Here is a 14,381-nt window from a genome sequence, read left to right on the forward strand (position 1 = left end):
TTTTTGCCATTATAAGTCTTTATTAAGGTGCATTAGAGAAGGGAAATTATTTGGATCTTCAGACAAGCTAATGTTACATTTTAAAGGTAAGGTAAGGTAAATGTTAATGGTAGCGTGAAGAAATTAGGTTTGAAGAAATGTTTTATTTAACATTAACGATGTACATTTAAGCCATTAGTGACCTTGGTTTGTTGACAATTTGTTTGCTTGAGTCGAAAATAAATGCTATTGGGTATTACAATGTGATTACATCTCAAATGATGAACCTTGTGTAAATGTTAATTGTTTAACCTTCAGATAAAATTAGGACCACTTGTCTTTTCATCCATTGCAAATACAACCCTGTACAGTGATGCCCACCCTCTGGATGACATCATTGATTTAACCTCCTTCACTGCAATACTGTAAAAGTGTAACTATGTTCTAGTAATGCATTTGTATCCTGCTCGACAAAAAGGTTTAACATTGTGTACACATTCTGGGCGATGACGCAGGAGATAGAAGTTCATCCCAGAAGGGCAGTGAGATGAAACGGCTAGTTCACCGAGATAATCAACAATAACAAGGAAGTCTATAAAGTTGAGAAGGGGTCAAACCTCACATTGCGTCAGTAGCACAACATTTACGGCTTTCCTTTGTGGTTAGCCGAAACTAGATGAGGTTGTTCAGCAGATACACAATCAGTGGACTCTCAGCATGGGCGGGACTGAGATCTCCGAGTGGTATCTCTTAAGACCCCGGCCCAGGGTTGAAGAAAGACTTGAACACAACCTTTGTTTCAGGGTCCAGAGAGCTAAACTGTTACATAAAGGTCTCTGACTGTGTACAAGCATCACGCATATGTACTTTAGGTTGTTACATAATATCAACATATCTATCTTTCAATCAGTCAATCTATTTATTAGTTTGTTAGGATTAATGGTAGGTTATTTGAACTCATGTTCGTTCTGTCAAGATAAAGCCAAAGACAACACTGCTCTTTTCTTATGTTCTTCTTATTTTTATGTGACCTTATCTGTGCAGCAAAAAATCTGAGAGGCAAAAAACACACGGCCTGCTTTTTCATCATTTGTCCATTCACATATTATGACAGCTGGTCTGGAGCCTGCAGCACTCTAGTTTGAATATCAAACAAACACACACACACACACATTTCCTGATGAGGTTCCAGCAATCTGCCTGATCAGACACATCAAAAGATTCAACCGGTCCTGCAGGAAGACTGAGGGAGAGACAAACGGGAAATTCTAGATTGGTGTTGTAGGTCAACTATATTTGTTGTTTAAAAGCATAAGGAAGAAAATGATCAACCCATGGGGGTTTAAATAGGAAAATATTCCATCATATTTCTCTCAATGTGACTGAACAGCAGGTGTGGAATCACAACATGAACAAACAGAAACTGCTGACCGCAGGTTCTGACACACTGACTTGTCAAGCACACTGTAGTCTCCTCCCATCTTTGGTCTGGACTATAATAACTCTCCGTTGAGCTCCACCTCACAACTAGAGGCACATGGAGTAGAACAACACAGCAGAAAAAGAAAATACTCTGGGAATACACTCAACTCCTGGACTCCGGTGGAAGTGGTGCACCTGCCCGGACTATTGTTGGATTTACTTCACAAGATGACAACATGTTGCTGCGTTTGTTTGAGGAGACCTCCGTTCTCGGTGAGAATTGAACAGATGAAAAGTGTCAGGTTTATATTAACATGTTAATAACACCCACTAGTTTTAATACTAACATCTACATGTGTGTCTAAGAGGGGATGAAAGAGTTTTTTTTTAATGTTTTTCTTAGCAAAGCTTTTTTAAGGAACAAATTGTGACCCACTAGACTTTCATTATATGACCATGAAAGCACTGCAGGTTTAGTATCAAAGCATTTAAATGAAAGTATCAGGCCACTGTGCTAGTTTTCCATTCACTTATCTAATGATTGATAGCTGTTAATGTGAGTTATATCAGCGAGGACAAGATGTTATGGTTGTACTGATCATTAAACAAAGGGTGAGACCCTTTATGATGGACATAATCTTGCAATGAAAGAACAATGGTTTATTGTCTCTACATGGGTTGAAATGGCAAACAAAAGTAAGTAACTTTTCCCCATTATTCTGGTATTGATTTCTAACAGTATAGACATTTTTATCAAATCATTCTGATATTTTATAAATCAATTATACTTACTATATATTCTGCAAATAATTTGGTATTCATTTCTAACATTATAGACATTTGTTAATGTTGCTTGACCTAAAGTTCTTCCCTCACTCATATTATTGTCCTTTCTACATTATTTTATTGTGTGTTTTATAATGTATTTTTTTTTTTTAAATAACTCCAGTGGTGAGCTTTCTTTCTAATAAACTTCAACAACTGATTTTATCCATGTATTATTTTAAACAATTTGGGTCTGTTACAATTTAATATCGATCCCACAGTCTCCCTTAGACATAATCATTCGTATAATAAATATTTGTATATCGTTTAAAGAAAAATATAATAAGAAAATATTCAAAACGATTCTCCAGTCTTAACACCTTATTTACACCTTAGTTACCTTTTTAGTTTCGTCTATTTGTAGCTACACACAGTTATTACATAACGTACATGCCAGGAATGCTTCAGTCTCAACTGACTGACGTTGCTGCTTGGAGAATGTACATTTTTTTTAATTCAGATTATTACGAGACGATGTGCAGCCGCCTCTCTGTCGCAGAGTGCATGCAGTGCACGGCATCAGCATCGCAGAGCCCACCCCGGCCCGTCTCAAGCATCTGCATTCTCGGGCACATGGGTCCCCACATGGTCTGGCTGCGGATGCTGATGCTGCGGCGGTGATGCTGCGTCCATTCACAGCATCCGCGCGCTGAGGAGGAATCATCAACACGGAGGGATACAAAAAACACGCTAGTTTTTTGTTTTGATGAGATTTGAGTGGATTATAAGAATGTCCGACTGTGGAGAAATATTTGGCAGATGGATTCTAAATCCAGAGTGAAGGACTTGTCAGTGGGATTTTCCCATTCGAACCGCTAATACTAAGTGTGTCATAATCTGACAATAACAAACCACTGGAGAGTGAACAACAAGGGAGGACATCTACCGGAAAAAAACAACCGAAGGTAGCAACAGTAGCAATCTGAAGAGTTTATAATTGATAATGATGAATAACTTGAAGCGACAGAAGTAAACAACAAGTAAGGTTCGTGTAAATATTCTTAAATCATTCTTAAATGACATTATTATAGTCATTTTTCGACACTTACGTATTTTATTTTATTACGTATTCGCGTGTGATTTAATTCGATTAAGCTGCTTTAGTTCCCTGTTAAAATTTTTATTAAACACCTTTTATTGGATTTCAAAGGGTATCACCGTCACGTGACCGGCTAGTCGCTCGATGCTTGGTGTGTTCACAGGCAGTCGGAGAATTTGCAATTTGACGAAACGCCCGCTCACTTCTAAATATATGTGAAAAATGTGATTCTTTTAAAAAGCTTGTGTGTGGTTAATAGAGAAAAGGAATGTAGTCCCGGGTTTTTGATGGAATCTAAACGTGTTTTTAAAGCGTAAAGGCTCGCTACTCCATTTAGAAAATAATACAATAGACATTGATCCCATTCGTTTGTTGATTCATATTGATAAATGCTGAATGTTGCGTCGCTATCATAATAACCGATACTGGAGTAAACAAATTGATTTCAATAATGATTTCCACGGAATCCTCTCTAAAACAAAAAAAGTTGTTGAAAGATTTCCTACTGCCGTAAACGCAGCGCCGTGACGTCACGTGATCTCGCCAAGCTCTGCCCTGCCTCAATGGCGATTGCAACAGATCGTCTGAGCGCGAGCAGCGGGAGCAGCGGCGCTATTTATAGGTTTTAACGGCTTTAGAAACGTTTCCCATGACAAGAATACGGACTGTAAGTAGCATGTAATGGTTCTCCGTCGTGCCGTGTCTTCCCGTGTGTATTTTAGGAGCTGGTTTTTGTCAGCCGTGGGACCAAAGAGAAGCTGGTCCACGTAGTCAGTCGTGTCAACGGCGCCTTTGTCTGCGGCGTCGACGAGTCACTGAGGAGAATCTAGTCTCATATTTTTTAACGTGGACAGGTTTAAATTCACAGTAATACGTCTTATTTGTGTTTCGTATATCGATTTTTTTTTTTGTCATTGGGTTTACGAACATCCTCGAGGAGAATAGCTTGTGTTTGTTTCCTCCACCCGGTCACAGAGGCCACAAGGGAAACCGGGTTTCAAGAATATTTAACGAGAGAAAAAATGTGTATATTTTCTTTTCTGCCATTTTGGTTTAATCGTAGTCGTGAAGTGGTAATAAGACGGTTATTCAACGGTCACATCGATACCCAGGAGCAGGTAGTGAGCGCCTAAAGCCAGCGGGGGAGGGTTTGGTTTCTATTAATGACACAACCGTGAAACTGAAGCTGACGAAGAAGTCACTGTCTCGCTTCTTCAAACTGGTCCTGGGAACGGTATTGTTTCGATCTTCTTTTCTAGAGATACATCGTGAAAAAACATATAATGATTAAACATTAAGATCGCAACTATTACTTTCCAATGAGGAAACTAGATGGATTCCCTTTCCATTATTCTACAAACAAAAAAAATGAGTCTGCAACTAAAATATTGCATTTATTTACATTGCACGGGTGTATATATTCAACATAAAGATTTTTGAGAATTACATTTGTCGCGGCTTCCTTTACCAGAATCCTCTTTAATTGGCTGCTATTAAAAGTTTTTGTCACTTTTGAGTTTCGTCAAGAGGAGCGTGAGAAGCAAAACATTCATCAATACTGGTTTGTCTTTTGCTTGCCTAACTTCACTGGAATATGGTCTGGAGTTTTTGTCTGTAAATATACAGGGTTAAGTTCCTTGTGGTTTTGTCGAAGGTGGCTGCGGGGATTTGTTTCCCTTTCATGTAGCCGGTGTTTAGTTTCTGAATGACTTGCAGAGAACTTTTCTCTGATTCGTCATGTGTTGTGAGTTGTGCCCATTTTATACGTAGAATCATAAAAAAAATCTCTTTCATCTCTGCATATCACATGTGTTAATATCAACCGTGTTTTTCCATGTATCTTGCTGCCCTACTTTAAGCCCTATTCGATTACAGAACTCGGCTTTGTATTAACAATCTCTTCTGTTGCTCATACCAGTTATTGCTAAGACTTATTTGATATGCTCAAATATTAACACTCATAAGTGATTTTGTGTGTTTGTTCTCTTTTGTCTTCCAGATTATATTCAAATAAAATGGAGGATAGTTTTGATTGTGACTGCGGTGAGCTGGAGCCACCCGATCATTGAGGGTGTATCAATTCTCTGAAGACTTCACGGCCCAAACATTCCGGATTTTGTTTTGAACCGCAGACGACGAAAAGGAAAATCTAGATTCAAAAAGTGCATTTTGGCACATATGAAGCTGCTCAGGACCAGTAAATACACTGAATGTATCTGCTTTGCGAGGATGCAATTCACCACATGAACTCTAGTTTAAGTGATTTTTAATTGGCCTCATAGTCCATTCCATTAAGTACAATAGACGCAAGGCTGTACAAATTGTGTTTTTTTTCTTCTTCCAAGAATCAAATTCAGCACTATTTAAGGTTTCTTATTTTGAGTTATTTCCACCTTCCTAGCCAAAATGGGGAGCAATTACAACTATACTATATTATTCTGCATTTGACAGTCAGACGTGGGTGGAGGGATACTTGGAAGCTGTCAGCGTTTAGTCGGGTCAGCCTCAGAGGCAGTGAGATCTAAATTTGTCTTTTGGTGTCAACATTTGGCTAATAAAAGGACCAAACATTAGGAACAGGAGCTTGATAGTTCAAGTTAACAAGTAAACATGGCAGAGAAGTTCGAGTCTCTGATGAACATCCATGGTTTCGACCTGGGTTCCCGCTACATGGACTTGAAGCCTTTGGGCTATGGAGGGAACGGTTTGGTGTTCTCTGCGGTTGACACCGACTGTGACAAGCGCGTGGCTGTGAAGAAAATCATCTTGACCGACCCCCAGAGTGTCAAGCACGCCCTCCGGGAGATAAAGATCATCAGGCGACTTGATCATGACAACATTGTAAAGGTACAGTTGAACACTTGTATACATTTCTTACTATATTATAGCAGAGGTTTATCTTATAACCTTCTCTTGGATTCTTTTCCAGGTGTTTGAGACTTTGGGCCCCAATGGCCGTAGCCTTACAGAGGACGTGGTTTCCCTCACTGAGGTCAACTCGGTGTACATCGTGCAAGAGTACATGGAGACAGACCTGTGTCAGCTCCTAGACCGGGGTCTCCTCTCAGAGGGCCACGCTAGACTCTTCATGTACCAGCTCCTCAGGGGTCTCAAGTACATCCACTCTGCCAATGTGCTGCACCGGGACCTCAAGCCTGCTAACCTGTTCGTCAACACAGAAGACCTGGTGCTAAAGATCGGGGACTTTGGTCTTGCCCGCATTATGGATCCTCACTACTCGCACAAGGTAGGATCCTTTTTTCGAATAGAATGCTCACTTTGAGAGGCTCAGAAGATTGCATGTGATGTTTACTGTTATTGCCCACAAGTGCCTTGCTCTCTAGGGCGACGCAGTTTCCTCTCAGGAAGTAAATAATACAGGATGTGGTCCTGTGAGTAACTAACGCCTTGTTGCCTTTCTTGAGGAGGTGACGTTGTGGAAAATTCAAACCATAAGGTTCATCGACACGGGACATGAGGGTTTCAGCCCTAATCGCTACTAACACAGGGCTTAAATGTGCTAATGTAGTTGTAAATTAAGAAAGTGTCTTAACTAGATTATTAAAATGTGTTGCTTTTGAACTAAACAAGTGCTGGCCTGGGGAAACTCCAGGTTTTGGTAATCGGATGGTAAAACACATATGCAACTCTGCTCTGTTGCTGTCTAAACTGTTGTGGCTGTTATAAAGGGGATCTGCTTTTTGCTTTAACAATGAGCAGATGGATTACCTTGTCTAATTGTTGCCAGGTGGACGGACTCAGTTGCCCCTTGTGCTTTCGTGTCGCCTCGTAAAGGGATGAGGAAATTCACTTGAATGCCATATGGTGGCGTTGTGTGAGGGAAATGTAGGTTGAGAGGTTTCATTCCGTAGCTTTGGTTCTTCTTATAGCTCAGACACAGACGTATGTACACGTGTCTAAGATTAGTCAGCCAGATCTGAATATGGGTTCATTTGACGCATCCATTCTGGTGAACATGAAGTCATTCACTACCGTCAATAGTCGGATGTGTCTAACAGGGAGTCTGATTGTTTTCTGTGAATAACGATGAAGCCCTGACTGCTGTATTGTTATGAGTCACGTCTTGTAAAAATATGAGAGCAGGGCTCACTGTTGCTGGGAAGAAGCAAGTCATCTTTAAATTATACTTAGTCCCTTCAGTGGGGAGTTTTTCAACACTAAAGAGCAGCTTTGTCAGAATGCTATTCTTCACTTAATCCCTGTTTTTAACTGCATGGTTTTTTGAGATAAAAGCCTAGCTGACTGTGTAATTGGGGATTACCTAACTTGTTTGAATTACTTTTAGTGCTCGACTTTAACTGTAATGTTTAGTTGGTCTCTCTTTGGATTCACGTCATTGTCCAGTGCTTCTTAACAGCTTTTGAAGTCTGGTTAATTCGATAATATGATCAAACAGGGCTTTTATGTGTTGGACTCTGTGTTATCAAGATCCTGCTGAGCTACAAAGGGCTGTGTTGATACAAAAGAGTAAACACAAAATTTTAATTCACAAATTCACATGTCATTGTTGCTATATAGAACTAATTGACTGCCTTAAAAAAAACTCTATTTTTTAGAAGTTGGACTCTGCTGTTGTTTAGTCTATGTCTCTTTGAAAACAATGGTACTTTTTAAAGGTAAGGGGAAGTTCTCATATCCCTATTAACTGCTTTTTCAAAGCGTGGCTTTCATCACCTGATGGGAGGCGTCTCGTATTTCATACCAAATGAGGTCTTGTTTCAGAGGTGCCCTTGTATAAATGGCATTGTGGTCCGACACTCCGAAACAACTTCATAGAGAAACTTGGCTTCCGCAACTAGCCCTAACGTCATAAGATGTGTACACACGATAGCTTCTGATCACATTTTTATTCATGGTAATACCTCGCCAAGTCACTTGAGAAGAACCAATACAAGCACCACCAGTTTTCCACAACTGTAGCTTGACTTTAGAGAAGTACAATTTGGTTGCTTTAATCCATTTAGACGTCATGTTCTTTCTGTCTTATCTTCTCTTTGTTCTGAGAAAGCTAGCTTTTTTTTTTTTGGTCCGTGTGAACACTGTGGTCAGCCCTCATGGTGGCCCAGAGTCAAGAATGACAAGAATTCACGTGCAGTCATCCAACTTCCACCCCCTCCTCGCCTCTTTTTCCCAGCCAGCTCTTTGTCCTGTCGAGGTAGCTCAGCTCAGGTGCCAACGTTTAGCCTTTATTTTAATTTTATAATTGTCTTTTTAGGATTATTCTGATTTGGCACTATACAAGCACAACTCTATTTATCTGGTCAGCAACTTTTTTTAAAATAACTTATGATGCACTTTCTATGTTACACTCAAATTTTTTTTTCGTGTTTGAATAAGGTTTGTTTGCTCAGGTATGAGCTAACCAGTGATGTGTGTACTGACGCTGTGCTGTAGCCCATCTGATGTTAGCTTTTAGTCTTATTAACCGTTAAGTTGATCCGCCGTTAATAAAAGTAGACTGCAAAAACTTTTCTGAAATATTCATTTTGCTTTTATTTCATTATATAAAGTTAATTTTTATTTACATTTTTAAAATGCAAATACATTTCTTGGCTACGCCTAAATAATTACTCATTACATATACAAGTCAAATCTCCAAGCGTTCACGCACATGTGACCCAGTTCCCCAGAGAAAAAAATGGGATAGATTCCAATTCCGACTATAGGGTCTACTAAAAGTCAGGAGAGGTTCCTATTTCTAAACCTATAGCTCTCGCTCACTCTTACACTCTCTCACCCCCTACCAGTGTGGCTTTATTGTCCTGTTTTAATTCTCCTGGAGAAAACCAGATGATTTAATGTTGGCTTGTTTGTAACTCCACCACTTCACGACTTGTATTACTTCAAATCACTCACTTTTATGTAGTTTCTGCTTTCCACAATGAGTCACAATAGAGCGGTTAATGCAATAGTTTCTTCCTATGTCCTTTTTTCCAGTTGTTTCCAGGAGTTGTTCCCTCCTTATGGACTGTTCTCTATAACATGCAGACCTTATGCAAAAATGTTCTTTCAAAGTTACCACCATAAACTTTGAAGGCAGATTTACCTCCTGTTGTTAGCTGTGCAACGGAGTTTTCTTCTTGACATTGAAAGGGAAAGGAAACAAAAGATGTGAAATGAAATCAATGGCATGCCAGTGCTAAGCCTGAGACAACAAGGCCATTTTGAGCAGCACTGCACCTCTAGGTAGTATGCCATCAATATTGAAGCTAAATTAGGGAAGAAACTTGAGCCCTCTGCACTGGTGACCATTTTGAACTCCCTACTACAGCATGATGGGCCGGACAAGGGCAGTCAGGAGTTGTTTTACCTCCTCTCGCCCTTCTCCCAAGAAGCCCATGTGGGGTGCACATAAACACCCAGTTAGTACGTCCTCTATTTGCCGTGTCCTTCTGTCCCAGTAAGTAGCTGAGACTGCAGGCAGAATGGTGTCACTGATGTGGCGGTGGGAGGATTATACTGGCCCGAGTGCTGACTGCACGTGTCTGATCTCCCCCCTAAAGCCCACATTCTCTCTCAGGTCCTGGCAAGCCAGGCTGACAAGTTGGCTGGGGTCATTTCCTACATGCTGTTTATAACCTACACATGTTGGTTTAAACACCGGTCTGTGACGCACAGTATGGAAAGTGATACAATACAGTTGGTCTTGTAGTAGAATTCAAGAGTATGATCAAATACAGAATCTTTTAAGATGAATAAAACACTTTTGTTTCCTCTGTTCTGTTCCATCAGGGTCACCTCTCTGAAGGTCTTGTGACCAAGTGGTACCGGTCTCCCCGTCTTCTGCTCTCTCCAAACAACTATACCAAAGCTATTGACATGTGGGCAGCGGGCTGCATCTTTGCTGAAATGCTCACCGGAAAAACCCTCTTTGCAGGTAAATGTCGCTCTCTGAAAAGATGATGCTTTTGCATGTCGCAGGTACTCTCTACTTTTAAATTAATAAAGTTTGAAGAGGCAATATTTTTTAATATCCTTCTGTCATTGTTGCATTTTGCTTCTGGCTCTCAGCCAAGCACAAACAAGTTCTCTGTTCTCATTATCGGCACTGCCTCATGGGGACGTTGTGTAATGGCTCACCTGATGTGTGTCTTGTGTTTCAGGGGCCCATGAGTTGGAGCAAATGCAGCTAATCCTTGAGTCCATCCCCGTGCTGAGAGAAGAAGACCGACAGGAGCTCAACAGCGTCATCCCCGTGTTCATCAGGAACGACATGTCTATGCCTCAAACTCCGCTGGCCAAGCTGCTGCCTGACGTCAGCCCTCAAGGTGCTCTTTCACTCCCACGAATCAGACTCTTAGATTTGGGTTTGTTTGTGAAACGGAATCTTATCTTTCTGCCTACTTTCCTCATCCAGCCCTGGATTTCCTGGAGAAGATCTTGACCTTTAACCCCATGGATCGCTTGACCGCAGAAGAGGCCCTTGCTCACCCCTATATGGCAGACTACTCCTTTCCCCTGGACGAGCCCATTTCTCTACATCCCTTCCACATTGAGGATGAAGTCGATGATATCCTGCTCATGGATCAGAGTCACAGTCACACCTGGGACAGGTAATTACAGAAACTCGGGACATGTATCTTCGTTTCACTCTCGTAAATTTAGTCTTTGCATCCTGAAGAGTGAGGTTTATGGTTTGTTTGCGTTGGAAGAACAAGTCCTGCCTGGATCTCCAGTGTTTGTCTTGTTACTGTTTGCTTAAGTTTTTTTTTTTCTTCCATCAGGTTCCATGAGAGCCAGCTGTCAGAGGCTGACTGGCACTTGCACAGTACCCACGACCCAGATGAAGTTCAGGTGGACCCACGTGCCCTTTCTGATGTGACGGACGAGGAGGTTGTCCAGGTGTGTTTCATAAGTTCATAACTAGACTGATCTCTGCGGTCATAATGTTGAGAACATGACGGGTGGCTTTTAATTAAACGAAATAGAAACTTCTGTTTGTTACTTGATAAACTTGTTTCAAACTGAGAAGTGAGCCAAAGTGTGTTGGCAGACTGATGCATACATTTACATATTGTGTAACGATGTGTTATTAAATATTTTCGGTGCTACTCTGTTGCCAAAAAGTCCTTGCATAATCTGGAGACTTAAATAACTTTTGGTCTATTTAACAAAGTTATTAAAAAGTGCTCCAACTCCAATAATCCACTGCAAAAGTTGATTGTTTCTTGGTTTTTGTGTAAAAAAAACCCAAAAACTTATGAAGCCAACATGCCCTCTCTAAGAGTGACACAGAACTTAACCAGTTATTTATTGTAGTTGACAAGTTTTTTTTTCTTCCTGAAGGTCGACCCTCGTAAGTTTGTGGATGGAGATCGGGAGAAGTTCCTGGACGATCCGTCCTACGACTACTCCCTGGAACGCTCCTGGACCGACGACTACCACGAGAACAAGTACTGTGACTCGCAGTGCAGCCACACCTGCAACTACAAAGCCGTGTCCCCGTCGTACTTGGACAACCTGATCTGGAGGGACAGCGAAGTCAACCACTACTACGAGCCCAAGCTCATCATCGACCTCTCCAACTGGAAGGAGCAGCAGAGCAAGGAGAAGGCCGACCGCAAGGCCAAGAGCAAGTGCGAGAAGAACGGGCTGGTGAAGGCCCAGATAGCCCTGCAGGAGGCGGAGAAGACCCAGTGTCCAGCGGAAAAGGACAAGGATCAGGAGAAACACCAAGTGCAGCCTCAAAGCCAGCAAGGCTTCGACTTTGACTCCTTCATCGCGAGCACCATCAAACTGAGCCTGCAGCCGGAGCCCAGCCAGGAGTCGGGCCTGAACCAGGTCGGCCTCCTGAACGAGCTCAACTCCTCTGTGTCTCAGCTGGAGGCAGCGCGTCCTGGCTCAAAGTCCATCAGCCAAGAGAAGGAGGAGAAGTGCTTGGTGAACTTGGCCCAGCTGGGCGGAGGAGGACTGGGAGTCGTCAGTACTGACAGTGCCTGGCCCACACACCCCTGGGAGAGCTTTGGGGAGCAGGTCGGAGGGAACGGCTGTTTGATCGATGAGGCATGTTGGGACATTCGCACAGAGGACAGCCTGCAGAAGGAGAGCACTTACACCAGCTACCTGGACCGCCTGTTCAGTCGGAAGGAGGAGGTGGTCTCCGAGAGCGGGGCCGGCCCTCAGCTGGAGCCCTCGGAGGCCATGGAGAGGGATTTGAGCGAGAGCTTCCTCACCACGAGCACAGAGATCGTTCTTAATGTGCAGCTGGACTCTCTTGCCCTGCCGGGCTTCCGCGGCTCCGATGACTTGCCTCTGAAGTCCATCCAGGCGTCCCTCACACCCTGCGCTGTCAAATGCTCGCCACAGATCGCCCACAAAACCTACAGCAGCATCTTCAAGCATCTTAACTGAAGTCCATCTCCATCAAAGTGCAAATCTTGACCGTTTTTTAAAGGTTTGTTATTGTACTTGAACCATTTCATACTTTTTTTTTTTCTTTTTTTTTTTACTACTTATTTTAAGAATTTCTTTTTTTAAGAGTTGAGAAGGTTGCTTTGTTGTTATTTGGAAAGTTACGGTCGTCACTCTGAGCCTCGGTCACCAAGGCCGTCACAGATTCATGCTACGCCGGTGTCGGTTCACCGTCTGGCTCGTCGCTCACACATTTCAGTACTGTAGACAAAAGAGAGGATGACGCAGTGAGGGATGAGCGGAGAGAGTTTACGAGAGGTTCAGGACGAGGCGGGTCACGAGCCTAAAGCTCATGAAGTGCTTTCAAACAGCCTCGTCTAAAATTGGGAACACATGACCTGGGGTGGGATGTCCTTTTTTTTTAAATGAATTCCTTTGACTTCAAAGAGTTAAAAAAAAAAACCTTTCATACTGTAAATCTGACACATGATGCCAGCAGCCACCATTATCGTAGGCGTTGATGTAAACGTGTTATCTACCTCAAGGTAACAGCGGCGAGAGACACTCGGAGCCACACTAGTGCTTTACTCACATGACCATCCCATGAAGTGGTCACGTAGATGAAATCTGACTCTGTTGAGCGTTTCATCGTGAGGTGTTTGAGTAATCATTATTTATTTCTAGCAGATGTGTGATATTTATTTTAGCAAAACTTGTTATTTCAATGTGATTATTGAAGAGCGACGGATCTGGAACGACTTCCACCCTCATTCAGAACCACACGGGCGTCTAAGTGTTGTATTGTATGCTAGGATTGATCAGATGTAAGTTACCATCTTCCATCATCTTCTTGGATTGTTTTTTTTTTTTTTAACGGGTGCATTTAGTAAAAAGAAACGGCTTTGTTCAAGAAGCACCTAAAGTCTTAATTTTTTTTATCTGATGTAATAATTGCGTGCATGGAGGCAACAGGAAGGTACAAGGAAAGTCAAGTGTAACGTACGTCAGTTTTAATTGTTCCCTTCTGTTCAATTTCTATGTACTTTCTCCCAGGCGAGCATGATGAGTTAGTTGAAGGTGTAGCATGTAGAACATGATTCTTTTTTGTAACATTGGTTCCCTTGTTCTACAGAATTATCTCAAAAATAAAATAACTGGCAAAGAGTCTGGCCTCCGTCTCCTCTTTTCTAGACGGTACTCATTGTTGCATCGCCTCAGATTCTCCGACTTCCAAGCAGACGGACTGAATTACCAAGAGAGTAGAAGGACTTTGGCCCGCCGGCATGCGGCGTTACGTAACCGACACGCGTCTTCGTGGCTGAAGCATTCTGCAATCGTGGCAGTTTCCGTGCGTGTGGAGTAGGAGGCGTCACGACGCCATCATCACGGCTGAGATTGACAGCCTCAAATGTTCAATACAGGGAAACGGTATCTTGATACTTGTCGTCTATAGACTGAGACCAACATTATTTGGAAAATGTTCTGGAGGAAGGTGAAGGTTCAGTGTCCCAACGCTGATCAACCTGGTGACCAAGTAATTGCTACCAATAAAGCCATGTTTAATTGTTTTGCGAGTCAGAAATCGAATTGTTTGGGTTTAAATCCAAACCTGACCCATTTAAAATGAGATGTTTCCTCCATTAAAATCTTCATTTTGCACTAGCTGACTGTTATTAACTAGACTTATTAACTAATAAGCTAATTGCTATTCCAGAGTTTTCAAAAGTGTAGCGACGCAACACAT

At 42.0% G+C, this 14,381-nt stretch overlaps 1 protein-coding gene across 2 annotated transcripts; it reads left to right on the plus strand.

Annotated features, from left to right (window-relative positions):
• The first annotated feature begins 1,532 nt into the window (after positions 1-1,532).
• mapk6 (mitogen-activated protein kinase 6) lies at positions 1,533-13,801 on the plus strand. Of its 2 annotated transcripts, none has more exons than XM_087793830.1 (8): positions 1,533-1,674; positions 5,265-6,112; positions 6,195-6,512; positions 10,019-10,163; positions 10,390-10,554; positions 10,644-10,839; positions 11,011-11,128; positions 11,573-13,801. In XM_087793830.1, exons 2-8 carry the CDS (start codon positions 5,876-5,878, stop codon positions 12,635-12,637), a joined length of 2,244 nt encoding a protein of 747 aa, XP_087649956.1. In that variant the 5' UTR covers positions 1,533-1,674; positions 5,265-5,875; the 3' UTR covers positions 12,638-13,801. The 2 variants fall into 2 exon arrangements, with proteins under 2 accessions (XP_087649956.1, XP_087649955.1); XM_087793829.1 differs by lacking the exon at positions 1,533-1,674 and adding an exon at positions 3,814-3,932.
• The last annotated feature ends 580 nt before the right edge of the window (positions 13,802-14,381 follow it).

The sequence above is a fragment of the Callionymus lyra genome, chromosome 6, assembly GCF_982586985.1.
Source record: "Callionymus lyra chromosome 6, fCalLyr1.hap1.1, whole genome shotgun sequence".
In the NCBI taxonomy this organism is placed as follows: domain Eukaryota; kingdom Metazoa; phylum Chordata; class Actinopteri; order Syngnathiformes; family Callionymidae; genus Callionymus; species Callionymus lyra.